General features: G+C 41.8%; 2 protein-coding genes across 6 annotated transcripts in view; both read left to right on the top strand.

The window, feature by feature from the left end:
• The window catches only part of RIPOR2 (RHO family interacting cell polarization regulator 2), a 212,209-nt gene extending 206,723 nt beyond the window's left edge, over positions 1–5,486 (top strand). For all 5 annotated transcript variants that reach the window (XM_058285324.2, XM_012526591.4, XM_058285325.2 and 2 more), the window contains exon 22: positions 3,778–5,486. In XM_058285324.2, coding sequence (XP_058141307.1) covers positions 3,778–3,878 — 101 coding nt within the window. In that variant the 3' untranslated portion in view covers positions 3,879–5,486. The remainder of the gene's footprint in view (positions 1–3,777) is intronic.
• A 2,969-nt stretch (positions 5,487–8,455) lies between these two features.
• Positions 8,456–12,318, top strand: ARMH2 (armadillo like helical domain containing 2). Its single transcript, XM_004462072.4, has 2 exons — positions 8,456–8,749; positions 11,805–12,318. Exons 1-2 carry the CDS (start codon positions 8,482–8,484, stop codon positions 12,230–12,232), a joined length of 696 nt encoding a protein of 231 aa, XP_004462129.2. The 5' UTR covers positions 8,456–8,481; the 3' UTR covers positions 12,233–12,318.
• Positions 12,319–16,212: the final 3,894 nt, after the last annotated feature.

Genomic DNA, 16,212 nt, shown 5'->3' with positions numbered 1-16,212 from the left:
CTGGAACCGAACCCGGGACCTCTCCTGTGGGAGGCAGTTGCTCAACTGCTTGAGCCACACCTGCTTCCCCTATTGTCCATTTCTGACCCTCTCAAAGAGAACTGTGAGGGAAAGTTTCATGTACCTTATAACAAAAATAGGCTTTTTTCCCTGTGGGCCATCTGTACACACACACACACACATAGTATGGATTGATTTCCATCTCTCCCCAACTCTTCTTCCAACTTTCTGGACGTTGAGGGTGAGGACTGCTCCCTCGGGCCATTCTAGAAGGTTAGTCAGCCTGCACGTTTTAGAGCCAAGAACACAGAAGTCAAACCGTAGAGCGGAGCCAATAATGAGGACTCAAGGTTAGAGTCCAGTCTGGGGTTGGCATTACAACCGGAGGACAAGACCGGTTGAGGTGCCAGGTGTACAGCTTCCAGGGACGCCCTAAGCCCCAGGTGCCTGACTCACCTGGGGCCTCAGGCTACCCTCTCAGCGACGGCTGGCCTGCACCCACCTTTGCCCTGACACCAAGGAACGTCATTTAAGTATTTATTTTACCCTGGAACAGCTCCATAGCCCTCCCGCTTCACCGTACAAAGATGCACGCCTCGCTTGTTTCATACTTTTTTCCCTCAGGAGCTAGAGGGGCTGGGAATAGCCTTTCTTAACACTATTCAAAAAAAATAGTATAAGTAGTGGTTGTCAAGAATTTTACTACTATGACACGTTCTTAAAATGTCGAAGCTCTACTGCTGGGAAGTCTGAACGTAAGATACTACTTCTTGGGAAAAAGCCACCCTAGTTTGACTAGAGGAGCTTAATAATGTGGGAGGGAATCTTATGGCAATTTATGATCATGGTGAAAATCACATCCACTGTTAAGCGTTCCTTCTTACAGTTACGGGTTTAGTAAGACTTCGTTCTGCTATTAAATGTTTCATTTGTTGCACGGAAATCTGAGCCAGCGTACTTTTGTTTAAAGGACAAAACAGCTATTCCTTATGGCTGTTTTTGGCAAAGAAACGATTTGATTCCCTGAAAAATATACCCAGGGTATTATTTATCCCTTGGTGCTCCAAAGTAACAGCGAAGGCAAGCCCAATGTGTGTGACGCAGAGCCAGACGATGCTTGTGTTTCCGGTGTCCTCTGAAGCTTCCCCCTACTGAAAGTGCCCCACCTCAGCTGCAGACAGGACATTTCCAGTACCTGCTTCACCTTAGCTCGACACCGCTGCCCACGCCAGCCCCGTAACCCTCACCGCACACCACCCACGGCTCCCCACCCGCGTGGTGGAATCATCCAGAAGCTTTACACAAAGCCTCCCCTGGGCTCCTCTCCCAGAGGGCCTGTTCAGTTTACCTGGTCTGAGGTGTGCGCTGGCAGCAGGACTTGCAAAGCGTCCCGGGTGACTCTAACATGCAACAAAGTTTGAGCACCCCTGGACTCAAGGTTCTGACTCTCCTTTGGCCCTGATGCACAATACTGTGAATGTTTATCCCACACAGATGACTGAAGTGATAGAGTGACAAGAATATTCAGAGTGGGAGTGGGTAAGAGAGATCCTGTGATGCAGGGCTGGGGGCTGTCGCAGGGCACTGGAGGGGCTCGGGGAAGCGGCTGTTCACCAGCCAGGGTGGGATTATTTCAGTGTGTGAACCGAGAGCCGCCCACCGGAACGCTGATGGAATGTTCCATCGTGGCCCTGCCCGAGATGGCCTCCCCCAGTCGAGTGTGGCTGTGGAGTGGCTCAACGCGGCTGGCGGCCTGCGGATCCGAAGCCTGGATTCTATTTAATTTTGATTAATTGCCAATTAAATAGCCACATGGGGCCTGCGGCTACTACCCTGGGCAGAGCAGTTTTAACCAGGGCGATGGCCATTCCAGAAGGTGCCAGCTGAACCTCAGTCCTGCTTGGAAGTGTCTGCCCGGCTCCCCACATGGGGGCTTTCCTCTCCAAGACCTGCCTGCTTCGCCAGGCTGTGGAAGGACTGGAAAGAGCAGGTGCCCACGCGGTCACAGCCTGCTAGGGGGCAAGGGTGGGGCGCGTGGGAATGCCTGGACGTGTGATGGAACCTTTATGTAACCTAATACCGCTCTAAAAATACCGTGTATTATTAAAACCCTGCCGAAAGAGGAACGCTGGTTAGGAGTGAGATGCCCCGCGGGCTCCGTCGTGTCACCAGGACACCCTCGGGCTCTGCCAGGCGGCCCGGGCCTGTGGCTTGAGCTCAGCTGGGAAGCGGGTGGGTTGTGTGACTGGCCCAAGGACATCTAGACCCGGGCGCTGGGAACCGCCTAGAACTCCGGGGGACCCTGGGGAGGGACTTACTCTGAACTGGGACCCTTCCGTGAGTGGATGCGGGGCTGCCCGGGATCAGCGTTCCCCAAATAGCGCCGGGAGCCTGGGCGGGAGCACGCTGGGGTCGCCTCTCCAGCTCCCTCCGCCCCAATCGGAAAGCGGCTGTTTTCATCTCTTTTATACATCACACTGTCTCCTTTATTTTCAAAAAGGGGTCTTTTCCAAAAATTGCAATCTACTGAACCAGGGGAAAAAAATAGTATGTGCCTCAGAGACAGTAACAAAAATCTCAAAAATTTAAGGTCTTTTGCCTGTCCAGGCAAATCTCTACCTTTTTTTCACCCTTACCTTAGGCTATGCATTTTCCATAAACACATTTTTATTCTGTTTGTATATATAACATAAAATTTGCCATTTTTAAGTGTTCGATCCAGTGGCATTAATTACATTTATAATATGCTACCAACACTATCCTTTACCAACACTTTTTCATTACCCCGAGGGGAAACTGTGTACTCACTAAGCAATAACTACCCACAAATCTCTACTTTTGTATCTGATGTGTTCCTGAAAAAGTTAAGTGTGCAAAAATAAAAAATTTAAAAACAGACTTTTGGTTTACTGACAGGCTTCTGTTTCTGGACTAAAATATATTATAAAATCTATAATTACATCCCTTTTTCTAAAACCCACACATGTCAATATATTTCCAGCATTTCATGCATTTTCTTTTTTTGCTTTTTTTCCCTTTACAATTGAACATTAGTCCAGCGAACTTTTGATTGAACACAACTAATTATTTCCATCTTTGCCTCAATTGTATTAATTCTATGAAAGTCTGTTTCTTATCACTGGTATCAGCACACTTTTTCCCATTTTTCTATACCTCATTCCTGTTTTTTTAAAATAAGAAAATCAGTAAAAAATTCAGATAATATACAAATACATCTTGGCTGTGCAAAGATAGTGCTATTGATAAAATTGAACCGAACTGTCGACTGGCAGTCAGTGCTACCATGTATTTATATTTAACAGAATCATTTTTAGCTGAGGTTTGAAAGCCTAAATATGACCTTTATAAAAGATCATTTAGATGTAACAGTATATAATGTATAAAAAGTAAAAGTTATGTAAAAGTTTAATGCACCGATGTCAGTGATTGGCTATACTGAAATCCCTAATGCACGTAAAATATAATCTGTAGTATTTCTCAGGAATGAATCTATCATGTGAAATTATCCACATCAAATGGCCATAAGGACTTCTACTGTTTGACACCCTGGCCTTCTTTAGGTTTCTGACATTAGCTCTAAAGTTCTTAGTTTTTCTAAATATTACCTAGAAAATAATAATATAGTTAAGGATAATGGAAGGCACTTTTCCAAAATATAGCAATCCATACCTAAACGAAACTGCTGTTTATTAATGTGAGTGATGTATTAAAAAGGTAAATGCAAATAGGTATTAATGATTACTGTTCTATCCCTAGGAGAAGATGGGCGGCTGGCATATGAACAGTTGGACAAATTTCCTCGAGACTGTGTTAAAGTTGGGGGTCGCCATGGAAACGAAGTTGCCACGGCCTTTTAATAATACGTTGACTCTGCCTAACGACTAACTGTCTTAATATCTGGTCCTTTTAATCAGGATGGTGCTGTAATTTCACTGGAACATGTTTAAAACTTGAGTTCTGCTGAAGGTGTCTGGAAATGTATCATGGTATAGAACGAATTTGCAGTCTGTTTTCACAGTACCTATATACTTTGTCCTTTGGCCGATAGAATGTGGCTCTATAGAATTCAGTAGATTTCATCGTGGATTGCTTCCGACAATACTTAGTAGAAGAGTCCTTCTTATCTAATGTGTATGGAATTTTAAAATAGCCATCTTTGTACTTTTTTGGAAGTTCTTCTGTGAGCTGGAAATAGTCATGGGATACTTTGATAAATATCATATGCCTTGCCGTTTTTCTCTGTCGTGTTCTCAGGGTTGAGTGGCCCCCTTAGCTCCCAAATTTTTCTCTAAGTACAAAGCACAAAAAAATAATTTCTTCATGTAACAGTTTGCCTGCTGGCCCTGGAAAAAATGACCCATTGTAAGAGTTTAATTTTTTTTTTAATTTTTTTTAACTCCCACTATTTATTTTTTTCTCTCCGTCTTGGAAATTTCAAATTCGTGTTTTCATTATTATAAAAAGATAGGTGGATGGCTAAGAAGTACCTTATTAAGATTATACCCGTACTCTTAAAAAAAGAAAAAACTGAAAACTTAAGCTTCTTTCATATTAAAGAGAGCCATAATTTTATGATACTCATACCAGAGAGGTATTTTGCTGCTAAGACAAATCAAAACCAAAAGTTGTGGGTTCAGAAAGCTGTGTGCTCCTTGAGATGGAACAGCTTGGAAGATGAAAGAATTCTAATAGGGTGGGAGTGGAAGGGCATTAGAAGGTAGTCCCTGCTTATGTTAATGTGGCAGTGAGATTAGGAAGCAGAAAGCAGCCGAGTGGTGATGACTGGGCCAGAGAAACCATTCTCCACTGGGTAGGGCCCTGGCCAAATAGTTAAAACAATAGCTCCTATTACAGCTTCAGTTCAAGAGAGCAAGTCTGTTAAAGTACGGGACTTTTCAGTAGCATTTATTAAATAACTTTTTTTCCTCCTAAGAGTATATAAGGTGGTATGCCAAGGTACAAAACAATGTGTGAGTGTAATTAAAACTGGAATGTCAACTGTATTATGGATGTATTTGTATAAATATCATTTAGATGTTATTTTAAATATTTACATTTTAGCAAGACTTTCGAAAGGACTGATGTCATTTTAAAGTGAAAACTGTTTGCCAGACTTCCTGGCAAATAGTTGTTTTGACTGTGAAGTTATAATGTATATTTTTGTAAATTTATAAATATTATATATATGCATATATCCTTCATTTTAAAGGTACATTGTACAGACTATAGTACTGTTAAATGATTGAAATGGCTTTTTTTACAGAAAGTCAAATCACAGATGTTACAACGGTTTTTGTTTTTTAATATTTTGAAGATCGCATGAGAGATTAATTCCATATCTTTTGTATTCACTTCTGCATTTTATTTTCGGTTGGGGGGTACTTTTAGTTTTGTGGCATTTGTATTCATCACTCTTTCAATCGTCAATGTTAAAAATAAAAATTATTTTTGAATTATCAGTCTCACGTACAGAGTCTGCTGCATTTTTTCATGTGCCCTTCTGGAGTTGGTATTTTCACAACATGCTCCTCAGTCTCTATAAGCTAATTCTTATCTTGAAATTCCTTCCTATGTCAATGGGGATTATAATACCTACCTCTCAGATTTTGTGTAAAGCTAAGTGCAGACAACAGAGATGCATTTCAGAGTCGTGGTATCTGTGAACAGAGGCTGTAAGTAACTTGCAGCCAAAAAGAGCCTTCATTCATTCATCTGTGGCTCCCAGCCCCAAACCCGCCACGTCGTCGTGAGCAGCCCCTAATAGTCCACACAAAACATAGGTATTTACGGGCTGGCTTCTGAAATGCCAGCGATTGCTTTTACTGAGACAGCAGTTAAGACAACACTTTTGATTTTGAGGAAGTTCTTTGTGCAGGGAACAATAGTTGTTTGCTAGGAAACCAGGTCTCTAACTTTTCATTAATTCAACAAGTATTGATTGAATAGTTATTGTGAACAAGGTACGTTCCAGGGACTGTGTTTGGCCCTGGAGATTCAGCTGTCCAGAGAAAACAAACAAAAGAAGACAGACGAAAATCGCTGCCCTCGCGGGGGGAGCAAGCAATAAGGCAGAGTGGAATAACGATTGCACTAAGCTGGAGAGCTGGGAAGGGCAAAGTTTAAAGAGCGTGGTCAGGGGAGTCCTCTCTGAGAAAACGACAGTTGAGGAACAGCCTAAGGAGCTGATGGGGTGAGCCAAGTGGATAGCGGGGGACGAGCGTTCCAAGCAAAGGGACAGCAAGGCCACCAAAGGCCCTGAGGAAGGACCAGGCTTGGCGGCGTAGGTTTTTCAGTAGCCACGTTTAAAAATTAAAACGGACAGAAGTTATTTTTCATAAGTTTATTGATCTAATATATCTAAAATAGCACATCAACATGTAATCCATATAAAACAATATTTTTTTTTTCCCAGACTAAATCTTTGAAATCCGGGGTGCATTTTACACTTAAGCCCATCTCAGTTTAGACTAGTCACGTTTCGAGTGCTCATGTGGCTACCATGTTGGGACAGCACAGGAATGAATCTCGCCAATACCCTTTATTACATACAAGCACACACACGTGTATGTGCAGGACCCAGCCAAGGCTTACACATTGAATGTAGTTGTCATGTCTCTTCAGGTTCCTTTAATCCAGAAAATGAATCCACTGTTGTTAACTTTCACAACATACTTGAAGATTACAGGCAGGTTTGTTTTGTAGAATGTCCCCAACTGGGGATATATTCTGAAATTAGAGCCAAAAGGATTTGCTGTGATAGGTTGATTTGGGGAGGTGAGACAAAGAAGATAAGGAGGAATCCCAAACTTTTAATCTGAGCACCTGGCTAGAGTGCTACCTTCCATTCTAGAGAAAACTGAGAGGCAGCAGGTTTGGGGAGTAAGAGCAGAGATTCTGTTTTAGACATGTTAAGCTTAAGAAGCCTCTTAGACATCCAAATGGAGATCACAAGTTGGTAGTTGAATGTAAGTCTGGAGTTCAAGTAAGAAGCCCAATTGGAAATATAAAATTGGGAGTCTTCATGACATGGGATTGTATTTAAATCCATGGGACTGGTTTATCTTATCTATGAAGCACAGACAGAAAAAGAAAAAGAGAGCCTTGAGCCACAATTCGAGGCTGTAAAGAAGAGGTGGCAGGTTGGTCCCCGCCTTCTGCACAGGTGGCGGCAAGGGGGTGGGAGGTGCTCTTTCTTTTTCTCCAGAAGAGGCTTTAGCACAGGATCTCTCCTTCTCACTTCCACTCCACCTCACTGCCTCCCAAGCCCCCTTCTGCCCCTCCCCACCTGTCTTCATGATAGAGTCTAAGGTCATGCAAGTTGTTAACATTGGGGGAAGTGCTGTAAAGGAAATAGGTGAATTCTCTATTGTTTTTGCAATTCTTCTGTAAATCTAAAATTATTTAAAAATAAAAACATGAATTTTCTAATACAAAAAAAGAAGGTTGGCACCAGCAAAGAGAAGGTGAAGTGTGGCCAGCAGGAGGAAAAGCAAAAACATATGCCATCTTAGAAGATGGCTGAAAAGAGTATTTTAAGGAGAAAGACACTTCAAGCGCTGAGGACTGAGAGCTGGATTCAGCAGAATGCAGGCCACTGGGTGACTCCAACGAAAGCAATTTCAACAGCATCACAAGGTTGAAATTCTATTTGGAGTACATCCCAGAGAGAATGAGAGGAGAAGGCTTGGGGCAGTGAGTATGACAAATCTTTGAAGAGTTTTGCTAGAAAGGATGGCAGAGAAATAAATGTGCAGTAGTTGGAGGGAGATTTGAGGTCGAGAGTTTTAAAAATTTTATGAGAAAAAGTTATATAGCAAGTTTGTTGATTATGCAAATGATCCAGTTGAGAGAGAAAAACTACTAAAGCAAGAGAAGAACCATAGACAATAATGTTGAATGGATAAAGGAGATTGGTTGAAATCTACTACACAAGTGGAAAGGCCATCCATAGTAACTAGAGAAAAGTCAGGATATGGGAACAGATGCCAGTAGGTGGGTGGGTGTGATGGGAGAGCCTATGGAAATTCTCTTTGAATTGCTTCTATATTCTCGTAAAACTCAGAAGAACTTTGATTCGGTAACAAGAATAGGCATAATACAATGAATGATCACTGGAAAGACGCTCAGGACACATTGGAATAGTCAGAGTAAATGGGTAAATTCCAAGTAGACCCTGCCTAACCAGAGGTGCAGACAGGAACGAGGTTAGTGAATGTTTGGGGGAAACCAGTTTGCTGTAGGTTGAGGGTTTGTGCACCAGAGAAGTGAAAGTACAACTTGCTTTAGTTCAAATTGTAGAAGGCGTGGAGGCCAGGCTGAAGAATTTAGGCATACCTTGCCTCCCCCTGGCCTGTGTATTCCATTCTGCAGTGTTGCTAAGTGATGCATTCCAGAGTTCTTGACATTTAACTCAAGTACCACCTGTGATATAGCTGGAGGCCCCATTGGCTGTTTTACACAATGGGCAGGACCTGTGTTTTTTGTAAGCGATTTTGGATTGAGATTTATCACTATTTTGCTGGGATATATCACAACCTCCAAAAATTCTGGACAGGTACTGTTAAGGAATATTTCAGTAGGAAGAAGGAGGAAGAACACATATCTTCAGCTGACAGTATTTTTCACAGAGAAAAAATTTTGGTTCTTGGCCATACGTTGAAGAACAAATCTCTAACCATCGAGAAGAGAGCGCGAGCTGCCTACAGAATTGGAATGCTGGCCTTCACAGGTACTGTTGCAAGCAGACGGGCGGAAATCAGGGGTTTCGAAATCCTTTTCTTGTTAAAACACTGTAAAACAATTTTTGTGATTCTCATAGCTCTAATCTTAAAACTCTAAAAATATTTCTTTTACCAATATTATTAGTTTTTTATCTTTGCTCCACCATAGAATACTAATTATTTTCTCAAGGATCTCATGCTTTAAAAGAATGTGTTCATCAAATAAGCTTATAATTATTTTCCCATATTCATCAATTTAAAAAATACATAACGAAACAGACTTTCAGGGCTTTCATTAACATAAAAAATCAAAGAATCTCTACTAAGTTGATATATATTATTACAACCTACTAATATGATGCCTACTCAGAGTAAAACTACTCAACTCTTATATCTTGAAAAATTGTGTTACTCAGAAAACAGCTTTTTAGAAAAATAAGAACTTAATGCTCTTAAAAACACCTACTGGAGAAACAGCTACATCAGTGAAAGATAATTATTAATAAGTACTTGGTTAGAAATTTAAGTGGTAAACCATCTTAAACACATACTGCTCTAATGACTGTCAAGCCCAAACTTACTCCCATCCCCCTTTTTTTGTTCCTAATAAATTCAGGATATGTAAAAAAAATTTTATAGATAGGCCTAAACAAGTCTCCTAATAAAAGGCCCTGGCTGGCAGCTATTGGTGTCTCAGATTTTTTTAAATGGGAAAATGAATTACTTAGATGTAGTCTGATAGACTAAAGATCTCCAAGAATGGTGTCCATGAGAGAAAACATGAAAAGTGGTCCTTGGTGTCCAAATGGTGGGAACCACTGGCAGAGAGCTAGAGGGAAGACAGGAAATTCAGGAGCCACTTAAACAGGAAGGAAACTTAAACGCCTTCTGTCTTAGTCAGCCAAAGGGGTGCTGATGCAAAATACCAGAACTCTGTTGACTTTTTAAAAGGTTATTTATTTGGGGTAAAAGCTTACAGTCACAAGGCCCTAAGAGTCCATCTCAAGGTACCATGAGAGGTAGTTTCTCACCAAAGTCTGTTGCCATGTTTTGAAACAAGATGGCTGCCAATCTCTGTGAGGGTTCAGCCTCCCTTTTCCTCTTAAGGCTCCATGGACCCAGCTTCTTCAGCTCTCAGCTGTAGGCTGGAGGGCTCGTTTATCTTCCCTGGGTTTTCTCAGGGGCTCAGCACTCTGGTCTCTTCAGCTGCAAACTATCAGGCGAATGGCTCTGCTCTTCCCAGAGCTTTAGCTGTTTGTGCTTTCTCCTTTCTGTCACATGGCAGGACCAAAACTTCTCTTCTGTATCTTCTTCGGAGTCTTCTTGCGCGAGTGTCCATTTATACAGCCCACCAAGGGGGTGGGGACTCAACCTTCAGTCATACCCTCATGATGCGGTAGAATCAAAGCCCTAATCTTAACACAGTTTAATCCAGGACATCTCAGCTGAATCTAATACAATGAAAGGGTATCATGCCCAGAGGAACAGAACAGTTTACAAACATTCTCTCTCGTTTTGGAATTCATAAATAATCTCAAACTGCCACAACTTTCTCCAGGGCAGGCCCATTTCCTTGTATAACCATATCCACCATTTGTGGAAAGAGCTAGCTAACTACTGAAAAAAAAAAACAACAAATAAAAAATAATTCAGGATCCTTTAGCTTGATGAGTTAGCAGAGTTCTGTTTTAAAATGTTACTGCCTTAGCTGTGCTCGTGAGAAGTAAAGGAAAAGTGTTTTAAGTCCAGGCCTTGGCTAGAGCGTTAAAGTTGAATAGAATATTCCTGGGACGTAGCAGTTTGATATGGTTATGAATTCCAAAAATAAATATTGGATTATGCCTGTAATCTGATATGTACCTGGGCATGATTGAGTTATAATTAGAGTGTTGAGTCCCCACCCCTTGGTGGGTGGAGACTCACAGATAAAAGGCATGGCAAAGGACAGGTTTTTTGATGTTAGAGTTTTGATCTTGGAGTTTGATGCTGAAGACTTAAACTGGAGCCCTGGGAAGTAAGCCCACAGAGGAAAGGGAAGCCAGCCCCAGGAAGAAAGGAACCTTGAACCCAGAGAAAAGCAAGCTCCAGGAATGTAGGAACCCAGGAAGCCTGAACCCTCGCAGACGTCGGCAGCCATCTTGCTTCAAATAGACTTTGGTGAGAAAAGTAACTTATGCTTTATGGCCTGGTATCTATAAGCTTCTACCCCAAATAAATACCCTTTATAAAAACCAACCAGTTTCTGGTATTTTGCTTCAGTACCCCTTTGGCTGACTAATACATGGGGCAATTGGATTGTGGTGGTACAAGGAAGAGAAATCCAACCAGGATTCAAACTCCAGGGGCTAGACTATAGCCAACTATGCCAACTATTCCTCATCATCTTAATCGTCTTCATTCAGTGTTTTCTTGGCCAATACCTTGTTGGAGACTGAGGTTTATCTGAACTAGGAAGAGCTGGGAATCAGATACACAGTGAAAGTGGAGTCTAGGACCAGGTCAGTAACCAGAGCAAGAAAAACTTGGTAGGGCCTCAGATGTGCGAAAGAGGGCTAGAAATGTGTCAGGAGAATGGGGCAGCGACAGCCAATGACACAGAAAGCTTTTCTCCTACCAGTTAGATCCTGGCTTTGCCTCTCAACCTTTCAGTTTCCTCTGTTTGCTCAAATGCTCTGATATCCTTCTGCTTTTCCAAGCACTGAAAGCAGAGAATCAGGAAGATCACACAAGAGATTTTCTAGCGATTGCAGTCAGGTTTTACTTGCCTTGCAATACTCCCTCCTGGGTGCATGGTTAAAAGAACCGGGGAGGAGTGTTTGGCGAGCAGTGACCTTTCTGTGCTTCCCCTATTAGCCCTTGCTTATCAAAAACATTTCCTAGTCCAACACACATTTTCTGTCCACAAAGGTGAAATTTGTAAAATTGTATTACTCAGTCATAAGGTTGAAAGAGAGGAAAAGTCAAAGAATACAATAAGAATATAAACACATACGAGGCTCCAAAGTTTTGACAAGCAACTGGATATAGCAAATGCTACCAGAAATGCAAATGTTTGTTTTTCAGGAGGACCAATTGCTGGGAAATTCGCAGCCGAGCACATGAATGAAGTAGCTGACTTGTTGAAAAACCATCAGCTTCTGCCAAAAATAAAGATCATGCTGCTACAGAGCATAGCATGCTGGTGTTACTTAGACCCTGTCAGCCAGAGAAGAGCCAAAAATATGAATTTTCTTCCTGTTCTCATTGATCTTATTGAGGAAAAACATGAGTCTACTATTAAAAGTGAAATAAACAACCACCGCCTTGTTAAATTTTGGACTTGCTATGTTCTCTCTGTCATGACGTGCAATAATTTGCCTTGCATGAAGGAGCTTAGAGATCATAGAAGTCTAAAATATGATTTGCAATTGTTGGCTAATGAGAATTGGTCCGGATGGCCTGAGAATTTTGCAGAGGTGGTGTATTTCCTAATTGGTTTTCACAGAAACTAATTGACCCAAATACATCTACATGATATAGCTATGTGCACCATTGTATCATGTTGGAAAACTGGGATAATAAAAATTGATATACCATTCTTCAGCGTTTTCTTTTAGGTAGTTGAAAAGTTCTATAAAAATTTTCATTTTTACTGCAACAACCAAACTTCTGAAAAGTACTGCTATTTCAAATGACCTCATAAAAATTGAATGTGTGAAAGAGGAATTCATTGGAAGATGGATTATCATATAATAGACTGTTGGGATTAATGGTGAGATTTGGGGGCGTTATGAGATGATACTGAGCCAAGATACGCAGAAACACTAAACCCTACCCCAGCCCACAGTCGCCCCTAACCCATCCTTACATTCTCAGCCTTTACTATTTCGGGGCAGGATCTGCAGCTGCCATCTCTTTGGCTGAGAGTTTTTTCCTGGCTGCCAGATGATGACCTTTCTGTATGTCGGCTGACTGGAGGTAGGGAAAGTGACCACTCACCGGGAGCAGCCCTCAACTTCCAGGTAGAAATGGAATGTCACATGTTCAAATGCCTAAAGGCAGCCTAAAGTGAGGCTCTTAGATGTTCATAATTTCACTTTTTTGACTGTTAGAGAATATGGAACAGAATGCCTGCACTTGCCATCTGTGCTGCCCAACTCACCAAAAGCTGGGGGAAAGTGCCTAAAAGTATATCCCCATTTCTCTTAACATTGACCCCAGCTTAAGTTCCAGGCATTATAGACTGAATTATGTACTTCTATCCTTCACAGGATTTACTTTGACCAAGGCTGTGCTTTAGTGTTATGCTTCCACCTTTCACTGAAGGGCTATTAAAAAAGTTTCACCATCCCGACTTGTATTTATTTTAGAAAGGCTGCGTGGGATATTGGCCACATGCCCATCTGGGGTCATATGTGCCTCCAGGTTCAGAGGTCACATCATACGAAGGGTCAGGAAGATTTCAGGGGACATTTCTTTTTAGACCTTAGAACAAAGGAGAGTTGAGTTCTGCTGAACACCCATGTATTTTCCTTTGCAGATTTTGTGAAATGTGTACCGCAGTTTCTCAAACTAGGATCCACTATTTAATAAGGACAGATTAAAAGTTGGAAATCAGAGGTCCTATTTGGAGTCTGGATCACTTTAAGGAATTTTTAAAATATTTTTTCAATTGAACTTTAATTTTTTCAAAGTACTACATGTACATAATTTTTAGAAAATCAAATTATGCAAGGCCTCTATGAGAAAGAGCAGTCCTGATTCATGCTTCCAGGAGCAACATTTGAATTCTTTTGGCTGTTTCTCCTGATGTTTATCTCCATATTTCTAAAAAACTCACGTACATTGCTAATTCATGAATTTTTCCATTTTAGACATTTTTCTTTTTGCTTTTTAATACAGCAGATGAGAATTTAACATTCCACCACTCTCCTTGCCTACTTCCACTTACCCTCTTCCTCTCTCAACATAATGTTTGTGTCACAATTTCTAAGACAACATTTTTATTTCAGTATTAGTGGGTCACATAGTACAGTATGATTAATTTCTTTTCTTGTACAATGTTTTGTTTTCCCTGGAGTTTTGTGTCTTTTGTTTTTTGCTTACTTTTCTGGATACCTACCACTAATTTTATCCCCACACTCTCACCTAGAGTTGCTTCTCTCCTCTTGAATAATCTGTCAGTTCCAGTGGCTTCTTGAAGATATACCATCACCTCGGAGGTCCATCGTTTTGCTCCAGTCTGGGCTTGCCATACAACTAAAAAAGTTTAGGGGTTCCCTTCCACATCCAGGGAACCCTTTTACCCCTCTGATTTTGGATCCTCTTTCCTTTAATACTGTTTTTCCTTCTTCCTGGTTTACTCCCTCATGCATCAGAGTAGATCTTCCAGTAGTTTCCTGAGAAAGAACGCATGGAGGTAAATTTTTTGAGACCTTCATGCTAAAGATGCCTTCATTCTTCATTTGATGGATGATTTGACTCCAGTTGCCCCTGAACCTGGATTAGCAGCAGAGAACACCAAACCCCTGTCAACACCTCACTCCCTAGAGAAAGGGAAGAGCTGAGCTGTACGTACTCAGTTTATTCTTCCCAAAGTCACCAATCAGCGAGGTCACTCATCTGCTGAAACCAGGTTTACAGCTATTGAAGCTTCATACATCACATAAGGAAAAGCAGCTTCTGGACTTCTCTGGAGGCATTCTATATATATACATGTCATAATATCACAGGGCTGCTGTAACAAAGGACCACAATCTGGATGGCTTAAGAGAGCAGGAATGTACTAACTCAATGTTCTGGAGGCCAGAGTCTGGAATCGAGGTGCCAGCAGGTTCACACTCCCTCCGTAAGCTGTAGAGAACCCTTCCATGCCTCTGCTAGTTTCTGGTGTTTTCTGGCAATCCTTGGTGGTCTTTGGCATGTTTCCATCTTCACAGGCCTTCTCCGTATGCCTGTGTCTATACCCAAATGTCCTCCTTAGAAGGACGTTAAATTAGAGTAAGGGCCACACTAATCCAGTTTGGCCTCGTTGTAACTAATCACATCTTCAAAGACCCTATTTCCAAATAAGGTTAACACAGGACCAGGGGTTGGATCTTGAACATATATTCTTGGGGAACACAATTCAGCCCACAACACATATCCCCTACCATGGGAAAACCATATCCTTAGAGCTAATCCATTCCCATAGGTAGGTATGATCCTTTCATTAGGTTACTTCAGTAAGGTGTGACCCAGGGTGGGTCCTAATCTTGCTGGAGTCCTTTATAAACAGGATGTTTCTCAAAGAGGCAGCCAGAAGCTGAAGCAACAAAACCCAAAAGGGAAGGGAGACCAGCAGATCTTCCCAGAGGAAGGACAGCAGTCAAGGATCACCGCTGCGAGTCTCTGGGGAGAAAAGCATCGCCTGATAAAGCCTTGATTTGGACATTTTCACAACCTCAGAAACGTAAGTTTATAGGTTAATAAATCCCCATTGTAAAAGCCAACCCACTTCTGGAATATTGCACTCCAGCAGCCCAGCTAACTACAACAGCCAGCTGCAAGCCTCTCCAATGGCAATGCTCAGAGATCCCTTGGTTAACATTTTATCTACAGAAGAGTAGTTTGTAAGGCAGCCAGTCACATCCTTCGCTCTCTGGCACCCCTTTCCATTGGTGCCAGAAAATACATGGTTCAGGTTTGGGTCTTGAAGCATTTCCATTCTAAACCTTGAATTTTAACCTGGTTTACCAAAGTGTTAATGACAAAAGATTACTTTGTTTTCCTTTGTTGTTCCTTTCAGGTTCACCTCTCCCCACTGTTGGGGTTCTCCCAGAAGTCAACCTGAGAAAAGGATCTGAGTACAGAGTTTATTTGGAAGGTGATCTCAGGAATTAGCAAGGGAAGGGAAGGAAGCCAATAAAAGATACATTATTAAGCAATTTAGCACTGTAGGTAAACACAACTTTTTATCCTGCTGAGGAAATGTTCTGGGAAATGCAGTACACACAGGCCTCAGAAGTAATGCATCCAGAGAGCCTAGGAGCTAAGATATACACATGCCAATTTCTATCCTTTTGGTTGACCTAATGACCTAAATTACTTTAGAACTAAAAGTCAACTGATATCTTGAAAGGGGTGGGGGTTGGCAGTGCTTTTCTAAACAAAGCAAAAGTGCAAGGGCCCTGAGGCAGTATACTAGACACCTGTTGCTTTTTGACTAATAGAATCTATTCTTTCTTCTAATAACACCTCAACTTTTTTTGGGGGGGGGGGGGGCGCGTGCTAGGAATCTCTTGCCCATCATGTAGTCTTAATTGGACTGTCAACAAAGGTTCCTGCTCTCCCTGAGGTGATGGCCAGGCTATGCCAATCTTACTGTATCAGGGAACTTTTGCATCTTGTACAGTGATGGAGGAAAGAAACTCATTCCAGAAGCAGCACCGATAGTGTTGATTAACACTGTAACAGGATCCCCAGGGCTGCTCTCGTCCCTACTCCTTTAGAG

Source organism: Dasypus novemcinctus, chromosome 22 (genome assembly GCF_030445035.2).
Source record: "Dasypus novemcinctus isolate mDasNov1 chromosome 22, mDasNov1.1.hap2, whole genome shotgun sequence".
Classification (NCBI taxonomy): domain Eukaryota; kingdom Metazoa; phylum Chordata; class Mammalia; order Cingulata; family Dasypodidae; genus Dasypus; species Dasypus novemcinctus.
The sequence above is the reverse complement of the archived record's forward strand: the minus strand, read 5'-3'. Positions and strand labels throughout refer to the sequence as shown.

Bases quoted from the DNA above. Each gene is read 5' to 3' on its own strand.
- ARMH2 (XM_004462072.4), top strand. From the start codon at position 8,482: ATGGGCAGGACCTGTGTTTTTTGTAAGCGATTTTGGATTGAGATTTAT. The intron at 8,750-11,804 runs GTACTGTTGCAA...TTTGTTTTTCAG, and splicing joins TGGAATGCTGGCCTTCACAG to GAGGACCAATTGCTGGGAAA.